This window comes from Dipodomys merriami, unplaced genomic scaffold (assembly GCF_024711535.1).
Source record: "Dipodomys merriami isolate MVZ:Mamm:240054 unplaced genomic scaffold, mDipMer1.0.p SCAF_19, whole genome shotgun sequence".
Lineage (NCBI taxonomy): Eukaryota > Metazoa > Chordata > Mammalia > Rodentia > Heteromyidae > Dipodomys > Dipodomys merriami.
The window spans coordinates 7,360,001-7,379,876 of record NW_027203270.1 but is presented as its reverse complement, the minus strand read 5'-3'; the positions used below and the strand labels follow the sequence as shown (position 1 = coordinate 7,379,876).

The window sequence follows — 19,876 nt, the reverse complement described above, 5'->3', positions numbered from 1 at the left end:
ATTTATAGATGACTCATCTGTTCTTTTCAAAAGTCTGTTCTTTTCAAAAGAAGGTACTTACCCCCATTGCTGTACATAGGTTTTAATAGTCTACTGTAAAAGGAAGTGACATAGTACCCTGTGTCAAGAAACTTTATAGCTTTAGCTGGAGATAATATTGAACATTAGGATAACAGCAGATGACAGCAGAGAATGAGGTATAGCCCAGAGCATCAGAGTTCAACAGTTGTTCATATAATTAATAGACCAGGCTTCTGGAACTACAGTAAGCCAACTTGGTTAATTTTCATATCAACCAATTAATACTGTGCCCCATTTTTCAAATACCACTGGCTTGTATTGCACCAATGCATGTTTTTTTAATTGATGTTTATTAAATTACTGTGTCTACATGTGTAAAATAGCTTTAGTTTTACATTTTACAGGGAGAAATTATTTTTCTGTTCAAAATTATTATTTCCAATCTTTTGTTAGTATTTCTGAAGAGTTATTTATGGGATGAGATTTTTATTAATGTAAAAACTATACTTTTCTCAACTTTTTGCCAAATTTGAGAGAGATTAAGGTTAGTCCATTAATAAATTATCCTAGCATGGGAAAAAAGAACCTTCAGCTCTTAAGTAAATTATTTTGCACTCTTTTATTTGATCATACAATCTAGGCAATGGGACATGTTACATCTGATAGATAATACAGTATGGAGAGTCACTGGCATGTTTTTCAGCAATGTTACAGCAAATAGAACAAATCAAATACTGCATTACTTTATAGCTTAAAAAATTCATTTTCTGCTATTTCATCGTATCTTTTTTGAGACTAATCTGAGGTAAAATTACTAAGACATTTTTCATGGGTTCCAATTGAAAGTACAGGTTTAATTATTCATGTAAGGTACAAAACATGCAAAAGATAACTCAAATTCCAATTCCCTTTCTCTCTTATTGTAGATAATGCATAAATTTAGTTTGAATCAGAGGTAACATTCGGACATACATTTATTTATTTATTTATTTAGATCACCATGGTAGGGTATTAGAACAAAAGCTATTGGAGATTTTGCCAAAAACAAAACTCTCAAATAATTTACTTGGCTTTTAGCATAGAAAATGACAGTATCACCAAATTAACCATATCCTAGCCTGTTTTTAAATCTGTATGGAAAGATATTGGTATAGCTGAACTCTTAACTGTGGAGATAGAAGAAAGGCAACTGTGACATAGATATTTCCTTTCTGCTTCCCACAGCATAGTTAGAGCTGATGGATGCTCCTTTATCGCCTCCAAAAACAAAATCCTATCATGTTTTGTTCTTTAACTTTCCTTGTTGAGCTTAATATTACTGTTTCATTTTATAATAACAAAGCTTTGGAAAGTGCCTGTATGTGCTTGCACATTCTACTCACACTGATAGTACAATTAATGTTGATGTCAATTTTGGTGTTAATTTTGGGTCATGATTAGTGTTGACACTTCATGTCAAACTAATAGCATTTATGGGTACCACCAGAATAAATGTTAATATTATCACGATTTTAGTATCTGTTATAGTAACATTAAACCAGGGTCCTCCCAAGAGAAAAAAAATACATATATGGGTAGATAGATAATGCCTTTCTGTATTGCTGGTGTTACTCAGCGAGAAAATGACATCTCAGGGCAGAATCCTAATCACTGTTTGGAGCATCAGAAATAATGATCACCTCTGATCGGAGGTTGTGAATAATTCATTTGGTTTGATTTTCACGTCCTGTCCAGTGATACTTTTCAAACCAAATGTGTTTCTACAGGAAAATAATGGTCCCACTTCTTATGGAAATACTGTGGCACAAATCATTTTACCCACATAAAAACAGTTAAATAAGACTGCTCTCTTCTGCTTCCTTTCTTCTCCCAGTTCCCTCCTCTTTCTCTTGAGTGTGTTTATTCCAGGATCAGAATGTGACCAGGGAAAAATATTTTTGTTCCTCAGGACTTGTATAAGGAAAACAAAAATTTATTTCTGTTAATCCTTAATCCTTATTTACTGTAGCTTTTTTGATCATTTTTTCTTTTTCATTTTAAGATAATTAGCTTACATTGATAACCCTAAACCCAAGGAAACTGTTCATTGGAAGGCCTGTTAGGAGAAATTGTCTGAAATGAAATATTTTAAAGCTGACTCATGACTGTTGATGAAAATAGACTCTTTGCAAGTGCACAGAACCACTTGGTTACTCTGTGCTCAAGCAGTTGTCAGGGAAGAAGATTCTAGCACTGCTTTTACGAAGAAGCCAAAGTCAGATACTCATTAAACATAAACCCACCCACTCACACAGCAGGCTACAGGTGGCCCTTAGCCCATAGTCCTGGAGTGTCATTCATACCTGATTTCACTTGTGAAAAATATGATAGGGAAAGGGAAAAATGGAACTCAGTGATGAGATTTCCTTTGGTTGTTACTTTCCAGTTCATATACAAGCCAGCTTGGCTTTGGATGAAATCAATGAATACTGCATTCCTAATCACATTGTCACACTTGTACATACTTTCATAGGAATTGCAGAATTTGTGATACAGAATCTACATTGTATATGTAACATCCATACAAAGTAATTTGACTGAAAAACGACAGTGTCCTAATTAAATTGGGAGAATGAGGTATGACTGTCTTCTGAAGTAATGACCCAATCCTCTGAGAGAAAGCTATTCTTAGGTAGATTTTGAGCCATTTCTTCTCAATGTTGTGGACCACCCCCACCCCCCAATCTAATAAGGGCAAGAGGAAGCATTTTTCAACCATAGTGTTCATCATCAGACAGAAAGTGTTTTGCATTCAGAATCCATTTCCAGTATCAAATTCAATTTTGTCAAGTGCTTAGTTGAGTTTGGTAGAGAATAATTTAAAAACACAAAGCTGGAAATGGCCGTGTTACTTGTCACTCAAGGAGAGCAGTTGCTGTTTTCAAGTTGCAAGTCTCCTTTTGGTGACTGTGCATCGCAACTGGATTATTGTGTTACATGTCTTTGCAGCTGTTACAGACCTGCATCTGTTGACACCATGTGTTCCTCCCCAGGACTGCTGGAAGAAATAGGGGAATGGGTGAATTGATACCTTGCCTGCTGCTCAGTGCTTACGTCCTTTTATGTACATATGTTTGTAAAGCTCTTTAGCCCCCATCAAGATGAAAGGCTTTATATAAATATAAGCTTTCGATTTTAGTACATGTTTGTAATACATGTGGTACAGTCCTAAATATGTATTTAGCTGATAGGCACTGTTCAAGTCTATTGTACAAATATTGACTTTAAAAGTATAAATATGTATTTAACCATCAGACCAGAAAAACACTGAAGCAGTTACTTCTCAGGTAGAGATATTAATATTGTATAAACCTATATATACCTATGTTTACATTCTGCTACACCATTGCAGGGTATTTCTCTTTTTAAAAATTAAATGATAGCCCCAATAAAATCAGTTTGATTTTTGTCTTGTATTTTATTCCTTTTTTTCCTTTTATCTATATAGCCCAACTGGCCCTTAATTTATAATTTTCCTGCCTCAGCCTCCTAGATGAAGAGATTCTGAGATCACCACCATGCCTGGCTACTAATATCTTGGTATTCTCTGTTTAATGTGACTTTTTTTTTTCCTTTTTGACAGTTGTGGGGCTTGAATTCAGGGCCTCAGTGCTGTCCTTGAGCCTTTTTATGCTCAAGGCCAGCCTTCTACCACTTGAGCCACAGCATCACTTTTGGTTTTTAAGTGGTTAATTGGAAATAAGAGTCTCACAGGGACTTTTCTGTTTTGGCTGGCTTCAAATCATGATCCTCAGATCTTGGCCTCCTGAGTAGCTAGGATTACAGGCATCAGCCACCAGCTCCTGGCTGATTATTAATTTTATTTATTTATTTATTTATTTATTTATTTATTTATTTATTTATTTATTTATTTATTTTTGTCGATCATGGGGCTTGAACTCTGGGCCTAGGCGCTGTCCCTGCGCTCTTCAGCTCAAGACGAGTGCTCTACCACTTGAGCTACAACACCACTTCTGGTTTTCTAGTGGTTTATTGGAGATAGGAGTCTCACCTTTCCTGCCAGTGCTGGCTTTGAACCGCGATCCTCAGATCTCAGCCTCCTTAGTAGCTAGGATTACAGGCGTGAGCCACTGGCGCCTGGCTGATTATTAATTTTTAATTTTCATATTTATTCCTCTCAGGTTTAATTTTTTGTTAGTGCCATCTGCTGAGTGTGACTGAAATGTAGAATCAGCAGTTCCTATAAAATATGGAAAAGCCATTAAGCAGATGAGACTTTTCTCCGTTAAAACCATTTTTTTTATTATGGAAATATTCAAGGGCTCATCTAAGTAGGGATAATAATAATGTATTTTTTTGTTGTAGTTGGCTGTGGGGTTTGAACTCAGGGCTTGGGTGCTGTCCATGAGCTCTGTTACTCAATGTTCTTCCACTTTGAGCCACAGTACCATTTCCAGTTTCCTGGTTGTTAATTGGAGATAAGAGTTTCATGGACTTTCCTGCCTGAGCTGGTTTTGGACTGGGATCTCAGATCTCAGCCTCCTGAGTAGCCAGGATTACAGGCATGAGCTGCCTGCACCTGGCTAATAAGATACTTTAATAGAATAAAGAGTCAGTCTGTTTCCTAGCCATATAATCTTAGGGTAAGTTATTAACCTTTCTCTGCCTCTTTTTCATCAGCAATTCAAAGGTAATATCAGTATTACATTACTGTACAAGTATTCCATAGCTACCACTCAGAAGAGGTATTCCATAATTTTTTAACTTACAAAAACTTTATCAATACAGTATAAACACACTAAAGTTTAGAAAGCAAACACGCACATTTACATTATCCTGCTAATTATCTTATTTTGCTGTTTCCTCATTTTTCTTTTTCCTCTGAGAATACTTTTCTATAGGTACATAGTATGTACAGGTACCATTGTAGGTCTAAACATCTATTCATCCTTACAATAAACATATATAGTAGGTTGATTGTATGCTCATTTTACTGATGACAAACTGAGGCACAGAAAGATTAGTAACTTACCTAAGATTATATGGCTAGAAGACTGACTCTTTATTCTATGACATTCAGAATTTAGCTCCTGAATCTGTACCCATAGCCTTTGTACTATTTTGCCTCATAATTATAGTATGCATGCAATTTTATGTGATATTGTACCATGAGTATTTTAAAATGCTATTTCTAGTCTTCATAGCTATCACTTTATAAGTCTTTCCAGAATACTAACAGTGGCAGCACTATCCAATTTATTTCTCTGTGAAAAAGTTGGCTTTTTTTTTTTTTTTTTCATGCTGGACCTCAGGCTTGAACTCAGGGCCTGAGTGCTGTCTCTGAGCTTCTTTGTCTCAAGGCTAGTGCTCTACCACTTTGAGCCACAGCTCCATTTCTGGCCTTTTCTGTGTAGTTTATTGGAGATAAGAGTTTCATGGACTTCCTGCCTGGGCTGGCTTCAAACCATGATCCTTAGATCTCAGCTCAGCCTCCTGAGTAGCTAGGATTACAGGTATGAGCCACTAGCACCTGGCTCAAAAAAGTTTTTTATCAAGACATTTTCTTTACTTGCTTGTTTGTTTATGACAGACTTCATACTCCTTATGCAGTCCAGGCACACCTGGAAGTTATATCCCTCTTGCCTCTGCCTTCTGAGCTCTAGAATTGGAAGCATGCTTCACCATGCCTAGCCTAGCATATATTGTTTTAACTTTGTATTTTCAAATAATACTGACCCTTTAGAGGTAGTATAGAGAGTTTTCTTCCTTCACCAAGTTTCCTCAACCTGCATATAGATATGTAAACATGTTCTCTACCATTGGACTATACCTCCAACCCCAGCTTCCTGTTTCACATCTTATATAATCATAATTATCAAAACTAAGAAGTTAAAATTGTTAAAAATCTATTAAAAGCACAGACTTCTGGGGTGGATTTCACCAAGTTTTTGTTTCTGTTTATGAGCTAGTCCTGGGGCTTAAACTCAGGGCCTGGGTACTGTCCTTTTGTGCTCAATGCTAGAGGTTTACCACTTTGAGCCATAATGCCATTTCCAGGTTTGTTTGTTTGTTTCGTAATTTATTGGAATCCTAGCTACTCAGGAGGCTGAGATATAAGGATCACGATTCAAAGCCAGGCCGGGCAGGAAAGTCCGTGAAACTCTTATCTCCAATAAACCACTAGAAAACCCGAAGTGGCGCTGTGACTCAAGCAGTAGAGTGCTCTCCTTGAGCTGAAGAGCTGAGGGACAGCACCCAAGCCCAGAGTTCAAGCCCCAAGACTGACCAACCCCCCCTCCCCCTGAAAAAAAAAAGTCTCACAGGCTGCCCTGCCCAAGCTGGCTTTGAATCATGATCCTCAGATCTCAGCCACCTGAGTAGCCAGGCTACTCCTAGCTCACTAGTTTTTCTAGTAATTCATTTCTTTTTTCCTGCTTCAGGATCCAGTCCATGAAACCATGTTGTATTAGGGGGTCAGTGACATTTATATTTGTGATATAATCAATATCAGTCTTCACTGCAATTAAAGGCAGTGACACTATTCTGAAATATACTCCCTTAATTGATCTTCTTTTTCTGCGAACTTCAAAAAATAAGCAATCACAGGACTGGAGGCATGGCTCAAGTGGTGGTATATTTGCCTAGCAAGCATGAAGCCTTGAATTCAATCCCCAGTACTGCCAATAATAATAATAATAATAATAATAATAATAATAATAATAATAATAGTTGGGAGCAAATATTTCCTCACAGAAAAAATTAAGAAAACCTGTAAGTTTGGTAGATGTTGGACATAGAGATCTACTTACTTAAACAGAGTTTTCCCTTTTCTTTCCATTTAAGAAAATTACATGTGCATTTATGAGTAATGTATCTCCACGTTGTACAACTAATATGCACTAATAAAAATGTGGAATGATAAAAAGAAGTCTTGGCAGTATATTATTTATTACCAGATAAATTCTCTACACGAAGGTCTTAGAAATCAGAGAAGAGAGACAACATTTTAGGCTGGGGTAAGCTTTATTGAAGAAATGGAATTTGAATGAAACTTTTGGAATAGATAAGATTTAGACAGGTCGAGAGGAGAGAAAAGGGGCAAACTGTAAAAGTTAATAGATTCCTGTCAGACACTTGATAGCTCATGCCTGTAATCCTAGCTACTTAGGAGGCTGAGATCTGAGATTGCAGTTTGAAGGCAAGACAGTCTATGAGACTCTTTATCTACAATTAACTACCAAAAAAATCTGGAAGTGGAGCTGTGGCTCTAGGGGTAAGCACTAGCCTTGAATTTAAAAAAGCAACAAAATTCGGGGATAATACCCAAGCCCTGAGTTCAAGCCCCAGGACTGGCACCAAAAGAAAAAAAAAAGTTAATAGATTTCTCTTTTCAACAGTTATCAAACTCATCAGATTTCTTTTTCTTTTTTTTTTTCTTTTCTTTTCTTTTTTTTTTGCTGGTCATAGGGGCTGAACTCTGGGCCTGGGTGCTGTCCCTCAGCTCAAGGCTAGTGCCCTACCACATGAGCCACAGTACCACTTCCAGCTTTTTCTGCTTATGTGGTGCTGAGGAATTGAACCCAGGGCCTCATCCATGCAAGGCAAGCACTCTACCACTGAGCCACCTTCCCAGCCCACTCATGAGATTTCTTAATATTGCACATAGGGACACTGAAGCTCAATAAGATTAAATAGCATACTCATGGTCACAAAACTAATAAGTGATGGATTTATCTAAGTTTGGTTGCCTCCCAGAGCCCATGTTTGCCACATATGCCTATTGTTTGATTAGTAATGAAACTCAGATTTTTAATGTAAATCAAGTCACAGATGCATTCTTGTGTATTTGTCCATTGTGGTAACTCAAATGAATCTCTTCCAGTAAGGAATCTTACTGTATTAAAACTGGGATAACATATTTCATTTTGTAATGGTGCTTTTGGAGGTGGCAGGGGGGCAAGGAGAAGTCAGTCAGGAACACACTTTGAAGAAAGAATAGTGTGTTCTTGGTGGTGTTGTGTTGACACCTAATTAGAAGTCAATATTGTGAGCATAATGACCTGGCCAATTGCTGAACTGACTGTCCAAGTGACACAGAGTCCCCAGGTACTAACAAAATGTAAGAGTATTATTTGCTTGTCTAGTGCCACATAGTTACAATGTTTACATTAGCATGCAAATTCTAACATAGATTCTTTAGGGCTTGTATCAAAGCTGCTTCTAACCTAGGTGGCTAAGGTTAATATAGCATAAAATTTGGTGTAAAACCTAATCTTCCTAACTACAAATACATTTAGAAGAAAGCAGTCAGGAAACAGCTTTTCTTTCCTAAAAACAAAAGAACATTTCGATTGGGGAAGCATGTGAGAAGGCAGATAAAATATTTCTTCCCACACATGCATTATATTAACTAGCTTCTCAAGAGCTACAACCAAAATTATCCTGATATTTGAGGTTTCTCTGTGCTATTTTTTAGATGATACATTTCTCCTTCCCTTATCTGTCTTTAATGAGCAGATAGAGTAATACCTTATCTCAGAAAGTGATTGGATTTTTTTCTTGTGTGTTATATCCATTTTGATTTGTGTTTGGCCAATGGTATGATGTATCAAATAGCTTATATTTATCTGTGTGTGTGTGTGTGTGTGTGTGTGTGTGTGTGTGTGTGTGTGTGTGTGTGTGTGTGTGTGTGTGTGTGTGTGTGTGTGTGTGTGTGTGTGTGTGTGTGTGTGTGTGTGTGTGTGTGTGTGTGTGTGTGTGTGTTTCTTAATTCAGAGAATCGCAAATAGCCATGTGGAAAGCTTCAACCAGCCTATTACAGTGGATGTGCAATTGGATTGAGGAATGTGTACTCAGAGCTTATGATCACTGGCCGGGTTTAGTCTGGGTGATGCATGTGGCTTTCCAGGGATGCTGCTATTTACATCTGTTAATGGCCCTTCTTGATGGCTGGTTCCCCAATGAGGTGATATGCAGCAGCCTGGGGATGAGGGGCCAAGGCTGCAGATGTGACTGGGCTCCATTAGGCAATACCAAGAATGCTCATCTGGTAGGCTTTGTGTTTGGGCATGAGTGGTGGGGGTAGAGAGGAAAGAAAGAGAAAAAAGAGGAGAGAAAGAATGGGAAGCATTACTTTTCCAGGAATATAGCACCTAGAAAGGCTGATATGAAAAGCTGCAGCTGTAACTGGGGTGTAAGTGAATAGAAAAGAAATGAGACTACCAAAAACACATAGAAGGATTAACCAGTTCTCATATAGAAGGGGATTAAAAAGGTCATGAAGGTTTGGGAAGAGACATGTCACCTCTGCCTTTTAAGTCTATATTCTTTATTTGTGTGGCTAGTCAGATGTTGCTGAACAGAGAGCAGAAATTTACATAAATCATAGTGAAGCAAGAGATTAGTTCTGTTGCAGTCTTTGGTTTTTTCTGGTGCTGGGAGAAAGCAGCAAGAGATGCTCAAAAGGATAGAGTGTTGAGTAGTATTAAATCCTTGCAGAAATGGAAGATACCTGGAGCAAGCCAGTAAGGAATGCTTTTATTATTCCTACCAAATACTAGAGGATAAGAATGAGAAAACTCATATAGTCCATGAGAGGTGCTACTCTTTCTATACAACTTTATGTTAAAGGTTTCTTAGAAAGAATCTCAGGAAAGCTGGAATAGTGCCTTAGTATATAGGTTAATGAAATGGGAATTCTGGATGTAGTCACTATTAAGGCATTCATTCACACAGTACATTTATGCTGTTGCTATTGTTGTATATTGTTTTTGTTTTTAACCATCTTCTTGGAGTAAGCTCAAAGACAGAATTAAGGCAGGTCTTTGGAATACACACTAAACCAGCTGTTCTCAGCATTGTTTTTTTTTTTTTTTTTTTTTTTTTTTTTTACATTTTTAACAGTACAGAAGTCTGTTTTTCTAGTTTCCAGTAGAGAACATGGCTCTTAGCAGTGAATATCTTTATATGAAGGATGTGTCTAGCTACAGTGACATATCATCAAGGAACCTGGGAAATTTTTTGTATGTAAGAAACTTGCATTCATTTATTTGTATTTTTATAGATTGGCATGGTAGCTTGGAAAATGACCCTTAAAAGTCCTGAGTATCCAGAAGGCCGGGATATAATTGTTATTGGCAATGATATTACATACCGAATTGGGTCCTTTGGGCCCCAGGAGGACTTGCTGTTTCTCAGAGCTTCTGAACTTGCCAGGGCAGAAGGAATCCCACGCATCTATGTAGCAGCCAATAGTGGAGCAAGAATTGGATTGGCAGAAGAAATTCGTCATATGTTTCATGTGGCCTGGGTAGATCCAGAGGATCCTTACAAGGTACAGAATAAGAAGAGATAAAATACTGTATGATTATGAGTATGTGATTATATGTATAGAGGTAGAAGAAAAGAAATTTGAGTTCAAAGCATTTATAGCAAAAACAAAATATAAATAATTATAAAAATTCCTTAAAACAACAGGTTAGTGCAAATTGCTTGTCAGTATGTTCATCTGGGTTTCTCTCCAGCCTTAAAACAGATGGCTGTTTGTTTGGTTGAACATTAGATGACATGATAGGAATGCATTTGGCATGACATGTAAATCCAAAATGTATATCTTTAAACTTATATCCCTAGCTGCTTCTCCAACCTAAAAGCATCCTCTAAAGATACTGTTTCTCCTGTTGCCTTCCCAAGTAGTGAATGTTTTCTGTTTTCTCTTGTACTACTGAACCTAGAGAGGGCATGCTATCTTCTTTCATCCTCATTCCTATTTCCAGACATTTTCTTCTCCCTTTTCCCTGAAAAACAAAGGAAGAGGTAACAATGCTTGATAGGCAATGTACTCATTACCTTACTCATGTAACTGTAACCCCTCTGTATAGTAGCTTTACAATAAAAAATATATACCAAAATAAATCCTATCTTTGAATTTCATTCCATCAGACTGCCATACTAGAGTTTCCTCACCCTTCAGTTACAACCTCTCATTCTTTGTATCTTTTAGTTTCTGGCACATTATCTCTAATCCATTACTACTAGTCATGTGACAGCTCTTCGTAACTGCTATATTCTTATAAAAGATACCTCCCAGAATCTAGCTTTTTGGATCTTGACTTCCTATATCCTTTACTGGTCCTATCCAACATCTAGCTCAGCCTCTCCTTCCCCATAATCTCAATTTCAAGAATGCCTTTCGTTTCCTCTCCTTTATCTTCTTCCTAGCTGACAGTTTTTCCAAATCAGCAGTCCTGCAACTACTGATCCTATCACTGTTTTCTGAGTTTCACTTCCTTCTTACATTCTCATTTCAATCTTTCCTAGTTTAAATTACAAGGTTAACATTATAATCACATACTTTGCACCCTTTTTGTATCTTCAACATTTTGCTTCTCTCTTCATTCTGCTCTTGCAAAATGTGTTAAAATCCATCTCTCTACTCCATGAATACACCTGTGTGGTTCTGTTGATTGATCTTATTCAAGTTTTTGAAACTCCTGCATAATAGTTTTATTTCTCCCTAAGCCTTCACTGTCTTCTTCCTCTCATAGTACTCTTAACTGATTGTAGACTTTGCTTCACAGTTAATTCAGAAGCAGAAACAATTAGAACAGATTGTTTACAAGCTTCCATGTGTCTTCCTCTGTACTTTTACAAGAGTTGTTTGGATGAGTGATCCCTGTTCCTATCTAAGGCCATTCTTCTTCTTATACATTGATATTCTCCTTCCCTGCAATTAAGGGTGTAGATCAATACTTCTGCCCTCTTCTTTTTCTTTTTTCTTTTTTTTCCCCCCAGGGTCAGTGGTAGGGTTTGAACTTAGGGTCTGGGTACTGTCCCTGAGCACTTGTGCTCAAGGCTAGCACTCTACCACTTTGAGTCAACAGCACCACTTCCAGTTTCTGGTGGCTAATTGAAGATAAGAGTCTCAACAGGCTTTTCTACCCAGGCTCACTTTGAACCTTAGTCCTCTCAGCCTCCTGAGTAGCTAGGATTGTAGGCATGAGACACCAGCATCCTGGGCTTGCTCTTTTCTTCTTTGATCACTTTTTTCCCTCTCTCTACTGGAATTGCCCTTTAATATACACACACATATCCCTTTAGTTAGGATTCCTACACTGTTTTGTTTCCTTAAAACAAAATTTAAAAAGTTCTCTTCCCAGGCACCAGTGGCTCATATCCATCATCCTAGGTACTCAGGAGGCAGAGATCTGAGGATCATGGGTCAAAGCCAGCCCAGGCAGTAAAATCCATGAGTTTGTTTTTTGTTTTTTTTCTTTTTGGTTTGAACTCTGGCCTGGGCACTGTCCCTGACCTTTTCAGCTCAAGGCTAGTGCTCTACCACTTGAGCCACAGTGTCACTTCTGGTTTTCTGGTGGTTTATTGGAGATAAGAGTCTCACAGATTTTCATGCATGTGCTGGCTTTGGACTGAGATCCTCAGATCTCAGCCTCCTGAGTAGCTAGGATTACAGGCGTGAGCCACTAACAGCCAATCCATGAGATTTTTATCTTCAATAAACCACAGAATGAAAATTTAAAAAAAAAAAATGGAGCTGTGACTCAAGTGCTAGCCTTGAGTACTAAAGCTCAGGGACAGCACCCAGGCCCCAAGTATAACATTCAAGACTACCCACCCCCAGAAAGAGTTCTCTTTTCTTGCTGTCTCCAAACATTCTTCTCTCTTTTCTTCTAGAACACACTTAAGAGTCGCTTGTACCCTCATCATTCCTGTATAGATGCTTTCATCAAGGCTGCCAGAGATTCCATGTTGCTAAATTCCACAGTGAATTCTCAATCCTTAACTATTTGATAATTCACCAGTATTTGGCAGAGTTGGTCACTCCTTTATCGTTGAAATACTTTCTTCTCTTGGCTTTCAGAACCCCACTGTCTGTCTCTGTCTGTCTGTCTGCTTGCCTGCCTGCCTGCCTGCCTCTCTCCCTCCCTCCCTCCTTTTCTTTCCTCCCTCCCTCCTTTTCTTTCCTCCCTCCTTTTCTTTCCCCCCTTCCTCCCTCCCTCCCTCCCTCCCTCCCTCCCTTCCTCCCTTCCTTTCTTTCTTTCTTTCTTTCTTTCTTTCTTTCTTTCTTTCTTTCTTTCTTTCTTTCTTCTTTTTTTCTTTCTTTCTTATGTTTCCTTCCTTCCTTTCTTTCTCTTGCTTCCTCTTTTTTCTTTCTTTCTCTCTTTCTCTCTTTTCTCCCTCCCTCCCCTCTCCCCCACTTCTTTTTTTTTTTTGTCAGTCATTAGGCTTGAATTCTGGGCCTGGGTGCTGTCCCTGAGCTCTCCAGCTCAAGATGAGTGCTCTACCACTTGAGCTACAGTCCTACTTCTGGTTTTCTGGTGGTTTATTGGAGATTGCCCAGGCTTGGCTTTGAACCACGATCCTCAGATCTTAGCCTCCTGGGTAGCTAGGGTTATAGGCATGAGCCACCAGCACCCACTTCTTTATTTTTTTAATTTGTCTGCCTTCATGGCTTTTCTTCCTCAGCTTCTTTTGTTGTCTTTCACATTTTTACATATATGATTCTTTCAAGCTATGGCAGAAATAGTTTGTTTTAGTTCCCATATCGTTTATATAAGAATATACATTTGTCGGAAGTTATCAAATTATACCACATGGTTGGATACACTGGTGTAAGCCTATCATCCTAGCTACTCAAGAGGCTGATGTTGGAGGATCACCACTTCAAGATCAGCCTGGGCAATATACAACAAGATTGTCTCAAAGTCCCCCAAAAGTTTAAACTTAAAATTGATGGATTTTATTGAATGTAAGTTATAGTTGAGTAGCATTTATTTTAAAAGTATATGGAAATGGGATAATGACTACTGACAGGGACTGGTTTCTTTGATGAGTAATGAGAGTATTCTGGAATTAGTTGTGATGGTTGCACAATACCCAAATCTTGTAAAAACTACTGAGTTGAACAGATGTGTACCACATGTTAATTATATATGCTATGGTACTCTTATTTTGTATGTGAGTATATAGGTATGTAAACAATTATCAAATATTAGTATAATTTTAATCGAAGTAGAAATTTGGTACTTGTTAAAAAAGCAACAAAGTGCTAAGCACATTGGTTATTAATTAGCACTAGATAGCCTTCTGATTTCCATATTGAATCTCCTAGATTTGTGAGTGTCTCAAGTTATTCATACAATTCTTTCTTGAATTTCACATAAATAACATTAATAGAACTATCCCTGAAGATTCAAAAATAATCCTGTAACACTGTTGAAAATGAAATAAATTGAATAAACATGGGGTTGTAGCCACAAAGTATCTTGGTTCAGGGCATTCTGTGATGTGGTTGGGGAGAAGGCATGGTACTTCTGTGTCTGTGCTAGTATCTTGTTAGACATTAACTCCAAGAAGTGATGTGGCAGTTGAAGGCTAGCTATGGAATAAGCTTATTTTTTATGTATACCTTGCTTTGTCTTCTGGTTATGTGACAATGGAAAATAATGGGTTAAAAATTATTTGTGCCTCACAGGGCTACAAATATTTGTATCTGACCCCTCAAGATTACAAGAGAGTCAGTGCTCTCAACTCTGTCCACTGTGAACATGTAGAGGATGAAGGAGAATCCAGGTAGGTATCTATATGTCAGAATAATTTGGCTTTGACAAAAGAATAGATGTGGTCATTTTCTATAATGTCCTGCTGGTTGTAAAGATTATTTGTTACATAATCTAGGTGTCTTAGAATTTTGACTCAGCTCTACCACTTATTAGCTGAAGGACCTTGTTGTTGCTAGAAATTTTTAAATTATATTTACAATACTTAGTCATTTTAGATAAATGGAAGCATATAAACAATTATGAAGAAAAAAATTAAGACCCACAATTCTATCCTGAAGCCACAGTTATGAATTTGTTATATTCAGTCTTTCTACATGCATACCTTTTCTTCTACATAGTTGGGATTAAATACTTGTTTCCTTTAAATTTGTTATTTTTACTAAATTTTTTTACAGAGACTTCTTACATTCTTAAATATTATTAGAGACTTCAAAGTTTAATGGTTATATAATATCTCTTAATGAATATATAATATTTGAACATTCAGGCTATTTCTGATTTTTTTTCATTGTTATGTCTTTGGGATGAACATTCTCTTTTTTTTTTCCCGGTCGGTCATGGGGCCTGAACTCTGGGCCTGAGTGCTGTCCCTGAGCTCTTCAGCTCAAGATGAGCACTCTACCATGTGAGCCACAGCACCACTTCTGGCTTTTTCTGCTTATGTGGTGCTGAGGAATCAAACCCAGGGCCTCATGCATGCAAGGCAAGCAATCTACCACTGAGCCACCTAATGAACATTCTTTCTTTTTTTTTTTTTTTTTGGGTCAGTCATGGGTCTTGAACTCTAGGGCCTGGGTGCTGTCCTTGCACTCTTCAGCTCAAGGCAAGCGTTCTACTGGTTGAGCCACAGTGCCACTTCCGGTTTTCTAGTGGTTAATTAGAGATAAGAGTCTCACAGACTTTCTTGCCCGGGCTGGCTAGGATTACCGGCGCCCAGCTTGGACATTCTTTCATATAAACTTTTATAAAAATCTCTGATTATTCCCTTTAGGTCAGTTTCTGGAAGTGTAATCATAGATCAAAAAGATCCATTTTTGCTGAGCCCCAGTGTATCACACCTATAATCCTACTCAGGAGGCTGAGATCTGAGGATCACAGTTCAAAGCCAGCATGGGCAGAAAAGTCCGTAAGACTCTTATCTCCAATAAACCACCAGAAAACTGGAGTGGCACTGTGGCTCAAGTGGTAGAGCGCTCCCCTTGAGCTGAAGAGCTCAGGCACAGAGCCCAGGCCCAGAATTCAAGACCCACAACTGACCAAAAAAAAAAAAAAATCCATTTTTAAAGTTAAAAAAATTCAAATTACTCTCAAATATAGATCATAATCTATATTTCTAATCAGTATGTAGTGGTGCTTATTTTCTCTCCTTTAATTTTTCTCTGTTCTTGCCAAGACTGGTTATTGTCAATTAATAAAGTAGGATAAAAACAGCAATTGTTATTTTAACTTGTATTTTTGATTACTGGTGAAGCTGAACATTTTTATAATCTGTCTACAAGTACTTTTTAGAATGCTAATTACTCCAGTACTATTTATTGAATAATTCATATGTGCCTCTTTTTTGTTTTATCTATTCTTGGACAAATGCCACACTGTTTAAATATACTGTACTGGGAAATTTTTCTTACATGCTTTACTAGCTGTGTGTGTGTGTCTGTGTGTTTGTGTGTGTCTGGTTGTCTTGGAGCTTGGAATCAGCCTCTGGTTGCAGTCCCTGAGCTTTTTTTCCTCAAGTCTAGAACTCTACCACTTGCACCACAGCTCTACTTCTGGCTTTTTGGTGGTTAATTGGAAGTAAGAGTCTTGGTGACTTTACTGCTTGGGCTGGCTTTGAACCTTGATCTTCAGATATCAGCCTCTTGAGTGTGAGCAATTGGCCCCTCGTGGGGTTTTTTTAGCCCTTTTTTCAGAGCTTTTTGTTGTTTTGTTGGTGGTGGTGATAATGGTGGTCAAATTTCTTTGTATTATCCTAGTGTCTCTAATTTTTGCCAGCACTTAATAGCCTAAAAGATACTACCTATTGTTACTGTTAATATTAAGTAGTTAAATATAAACAGTTCCATAAATCTTTATGTCCTAAAATAATCATTTGAATAAAATGATAGACATGAGTTCAGATTGTATTTCTTTTGTGTGTGCTCATGGACCTGCATGTGCTGCATGCCCACTGGCCCTTGGGCTGAGTTTTTTTTTGCTCAAGGTTAGTGTTCTACTACTTAGGCCACAGCTCTACTTCCAACTTTTTGGTGATTAATTGGAGATAAGTGTCTCTCCCAGGCTTTCCTGTCTGGGCTAGATTTGAACCAGTGTCCTTGTAATATTTTTTCTTAAATAATTACAATTACTAAAGAATAAGATATTAATGTCTTTATGACACATAAAACTTGGGATCAGCTGGGACATTGCTACTCTTGTTTCTTGTTCTAAGTTGATTTTTGTGTAAAGTCTGCCATTTTTCCTCAGAAAGTATATCAAATCTGGGGGCTGGGACGGTGACTCAGTGGTAGAGTGCTTGCCTCGCATTCATGAGGCCCTGGGTTCGATTCCTCAGCACCACATAAACAGAAAAGGCCTGAAGTGGTGCTGTGGTTCAAGTGGTACAGCACCAGACTTGAGCTGAAGAGCTCAGGGATAGCATGTAGGCCCAGAGTTCCGGCCCCATGATCGACCAAAAAAAAAAAAAGAAAATAAAAGAAAGAAAGTATATCAAATCTGGCTTTGTCAAGATAGAACATTTTCAAAAGGAATATAGCTTTATCCAGTGTTTTACTAGTCACTAACCTGGGGTCTAGAAGATACATGTCATAGTGTGTGTCTCAAAAGTTAAAACTGCCTTGCCATACTCCAAGGGTATCCTGAGATGCTTGGGACCCTGTGAGTATGGGATTTTTGCCAAGGTTTTTGAGTTTATTTCTAAATATTTTGCTTTTTAAAAAAAATTGATGTAGAAATTTCCCCCCTTTATGTATTTTTATAATTCTGAATTACTGGGAGTGGGGAGGTATTTCCAAATAAAATTTTGTATATTGCTCTTGTTATAAAATAAGTTCTTTTTCTTTTCTTTCTTCTCTGAAAGTTGACATCAAATAGACTAGGGCCTTAGCACAAAGCTCAGCTCATAGTAATGAATCAGAATAACTTAATTGTAATAAATGATACTCAAGTTTTTTTATAACATTAAAATTTAGTACTTTTTTAAAGAATTACAGATTTAACAAAAAAGAGGAGATTTGAGTGCTTTTTCACATAGTAAGGCAGGAGAAAAGACTGCCTAATAAGTCCTAACCAAATGTGAAGAAATAGGCAAGCGTTCTGAGGTAAAGATCTCTTTTACAGAGAAAGCTGTTTGGGCTCATGAGTATTTGTCATTGTATATCATGTGGGGCTTAAAAAGGAACACATTATCACCTCCCCAAATTAATGTGTATCATTAACCCTTTAAGGAAGATTAGCTTTATAACATAACCCTAGAATCTAAGGTCTACTAGAACAAAGGGAAGAATTAAGGTATTGCTACATATTGTTGGGGACTGAAAGTAGGAAGCTAGGGTAATCTGGGAAGCAGAGATGCAAAGTCACAGGGCAATAGCAAGGGCAAATAAATGACTAAAGAAGGGAGTAGAAAAAGTGGGGAATAGTTTAAGAGCTACTGTGGGATACTTATCATTTGAGTTTATAAAACTTTACCCAGTGCCATGTCTTCTGGTACACATGGAACAACAAATACTATATGTCTATCTCTGCTTCCAACTTTGTATTTTTCCATTCTTTTATTACTTTCATTGCCCATCTCCCATGTCCCATTATCAGCTATCATTCCTAATCCCCTGCCAGGAAGACAGATGAGTGACTCCCAGTAGATCCACAGAATGCTGTCTGGACAACTTGGTCAGCATTTTACTTCCACACACTTTCCACTTGCTCTTCTAGAGAACTATAACGAGGAACCCCTATGCATAAAGTTGGTATATCTTAATGGGAATACACTACTTTTACTTTCCTCTTCTTTTTTATCTTAGAAAAGGAGAGTATTTTGACTTCAGAAACTTGACTGAGCTTTTCACTACCTCAGTCTTTGGATTTTTTTTTAATTTTATTTTTGGTATGGATCCTGGGATTTGAATTCAGGGCCTGGATGCTGAGCTGTTTTTGCTCAGGCTAGTGCTCTTACCACTTGAGCCACAGATTCACTTCCAGCTTTTTGGTGGTTAATTGGAGATAAGAGTTTCATGGACTTTCCTGCTCGAGCTGACTTCAAACTGCAATCTTCAGATCTCAGCCTCTTAAGTAGCTATGATTACAGGTGTGATCCACTGGTGGCTGGGCTTATTTTAGGTTTAAAAAAAAATTGTCTATGGCTGGGAAGGTGGCTTAGTGGTAGAGTACTTGCCTTGCATGCATGAATTCCTGGGTTTGATTCCTCATTACAACATACACTGAAAAAGCCGGAAGTGGTGGTATGGCTCAAGTGGTAGAGCACTAGCTTTGAGCAAAAGAAGCTCAGGGCCTGAGCTCAAGCCTTAGGACTGGCAAAAAAAAAAAAAAAAAAGTCTAAAATTGTCAATTTAGTGGCTATTGCCTATTGTTACATACATTGGCCCCACTTTTAAGCTGGGAAGGTGGCTCAGTGGTAGAGTGCCTGCCTTGCATGCATGAGGCCCTGGGTTCAATTCCTCATCAACACATAAGCAGAAAAAGCTGAAAGTGGCACTGTGACTCAAGTGGTAGAGTGCTAGCCTTGAGCTGAAGAGTTGAGAGATAACACCCAGGCCCAGAGTTCAGGCCCCACGACTGGCAAAAAAAAAAAAAGAGAAAGAGAAAAAAGAAACTGGCTCAAGAAAGCATGAAAAGGTATCTATGTACCAAGCTGTCTCATTGCTTTAACATCCATGTCAATGAAGAGGATGATACTTTTATACCCGTTTTACAAAAGTTAACTGTGATTTCCAGAGTCATACTACTATTAGTATCAGAGCAAGGATTTTAAACCTTCCTGCTTAATTTTAGGTTTTATTTTATCTGCTGTACTATATTGTTTCCAGGTATAATAGAAAAAAAGCTAAGAAAGCTTTCTTAGAATGAAGAATAAATAGGAAGAACATAAAGCCCTCATGTTGAATATAAATTTTTCAAATGAGTTCTATAGCCTTTTAGTAGTGATTATTGTTGTGGTTACCATTGTTGCTGCTGCTAAGATATAGGTTTCACTCAGGCCCTCCTTGGCATGCTTCTTATTCAGCTGATGCTCTACCACTTGAGCCAACTCTGATTGTTCT

At 37.8% G+C, this 19,876-nt stretch overlaps 1 protein-coding gene across 8 annotated transcripts in view; it reads left to right on the top strand.

The window, feature by feature from the left end:
* Acaca (acetyl-CoA carboxylase alpha) overlaps positions 1-19,876 on the top strand; it is a 297,113-nt gene that overhangs the window by 210,093 nt on the left and 67,144 nt on the right. For all 8 annotated transcript variants that reach the window (XM_070027132.1, XM_070027130.1, XM_070027131.1 and 5 more), the window contains 2 exons: positions 10,085-10,354; positions 14,513-14,610. In XM_070027132.1, coding sequence (XP_069883233.1) covers positions 10,085-10,354; positions 14,513-14,610 — 368 coding nt within the window. The remainder of the gene's footprint in view (positions 1-10,084; positions 10,355-14,512; positions 14,611-19,876) is intronic.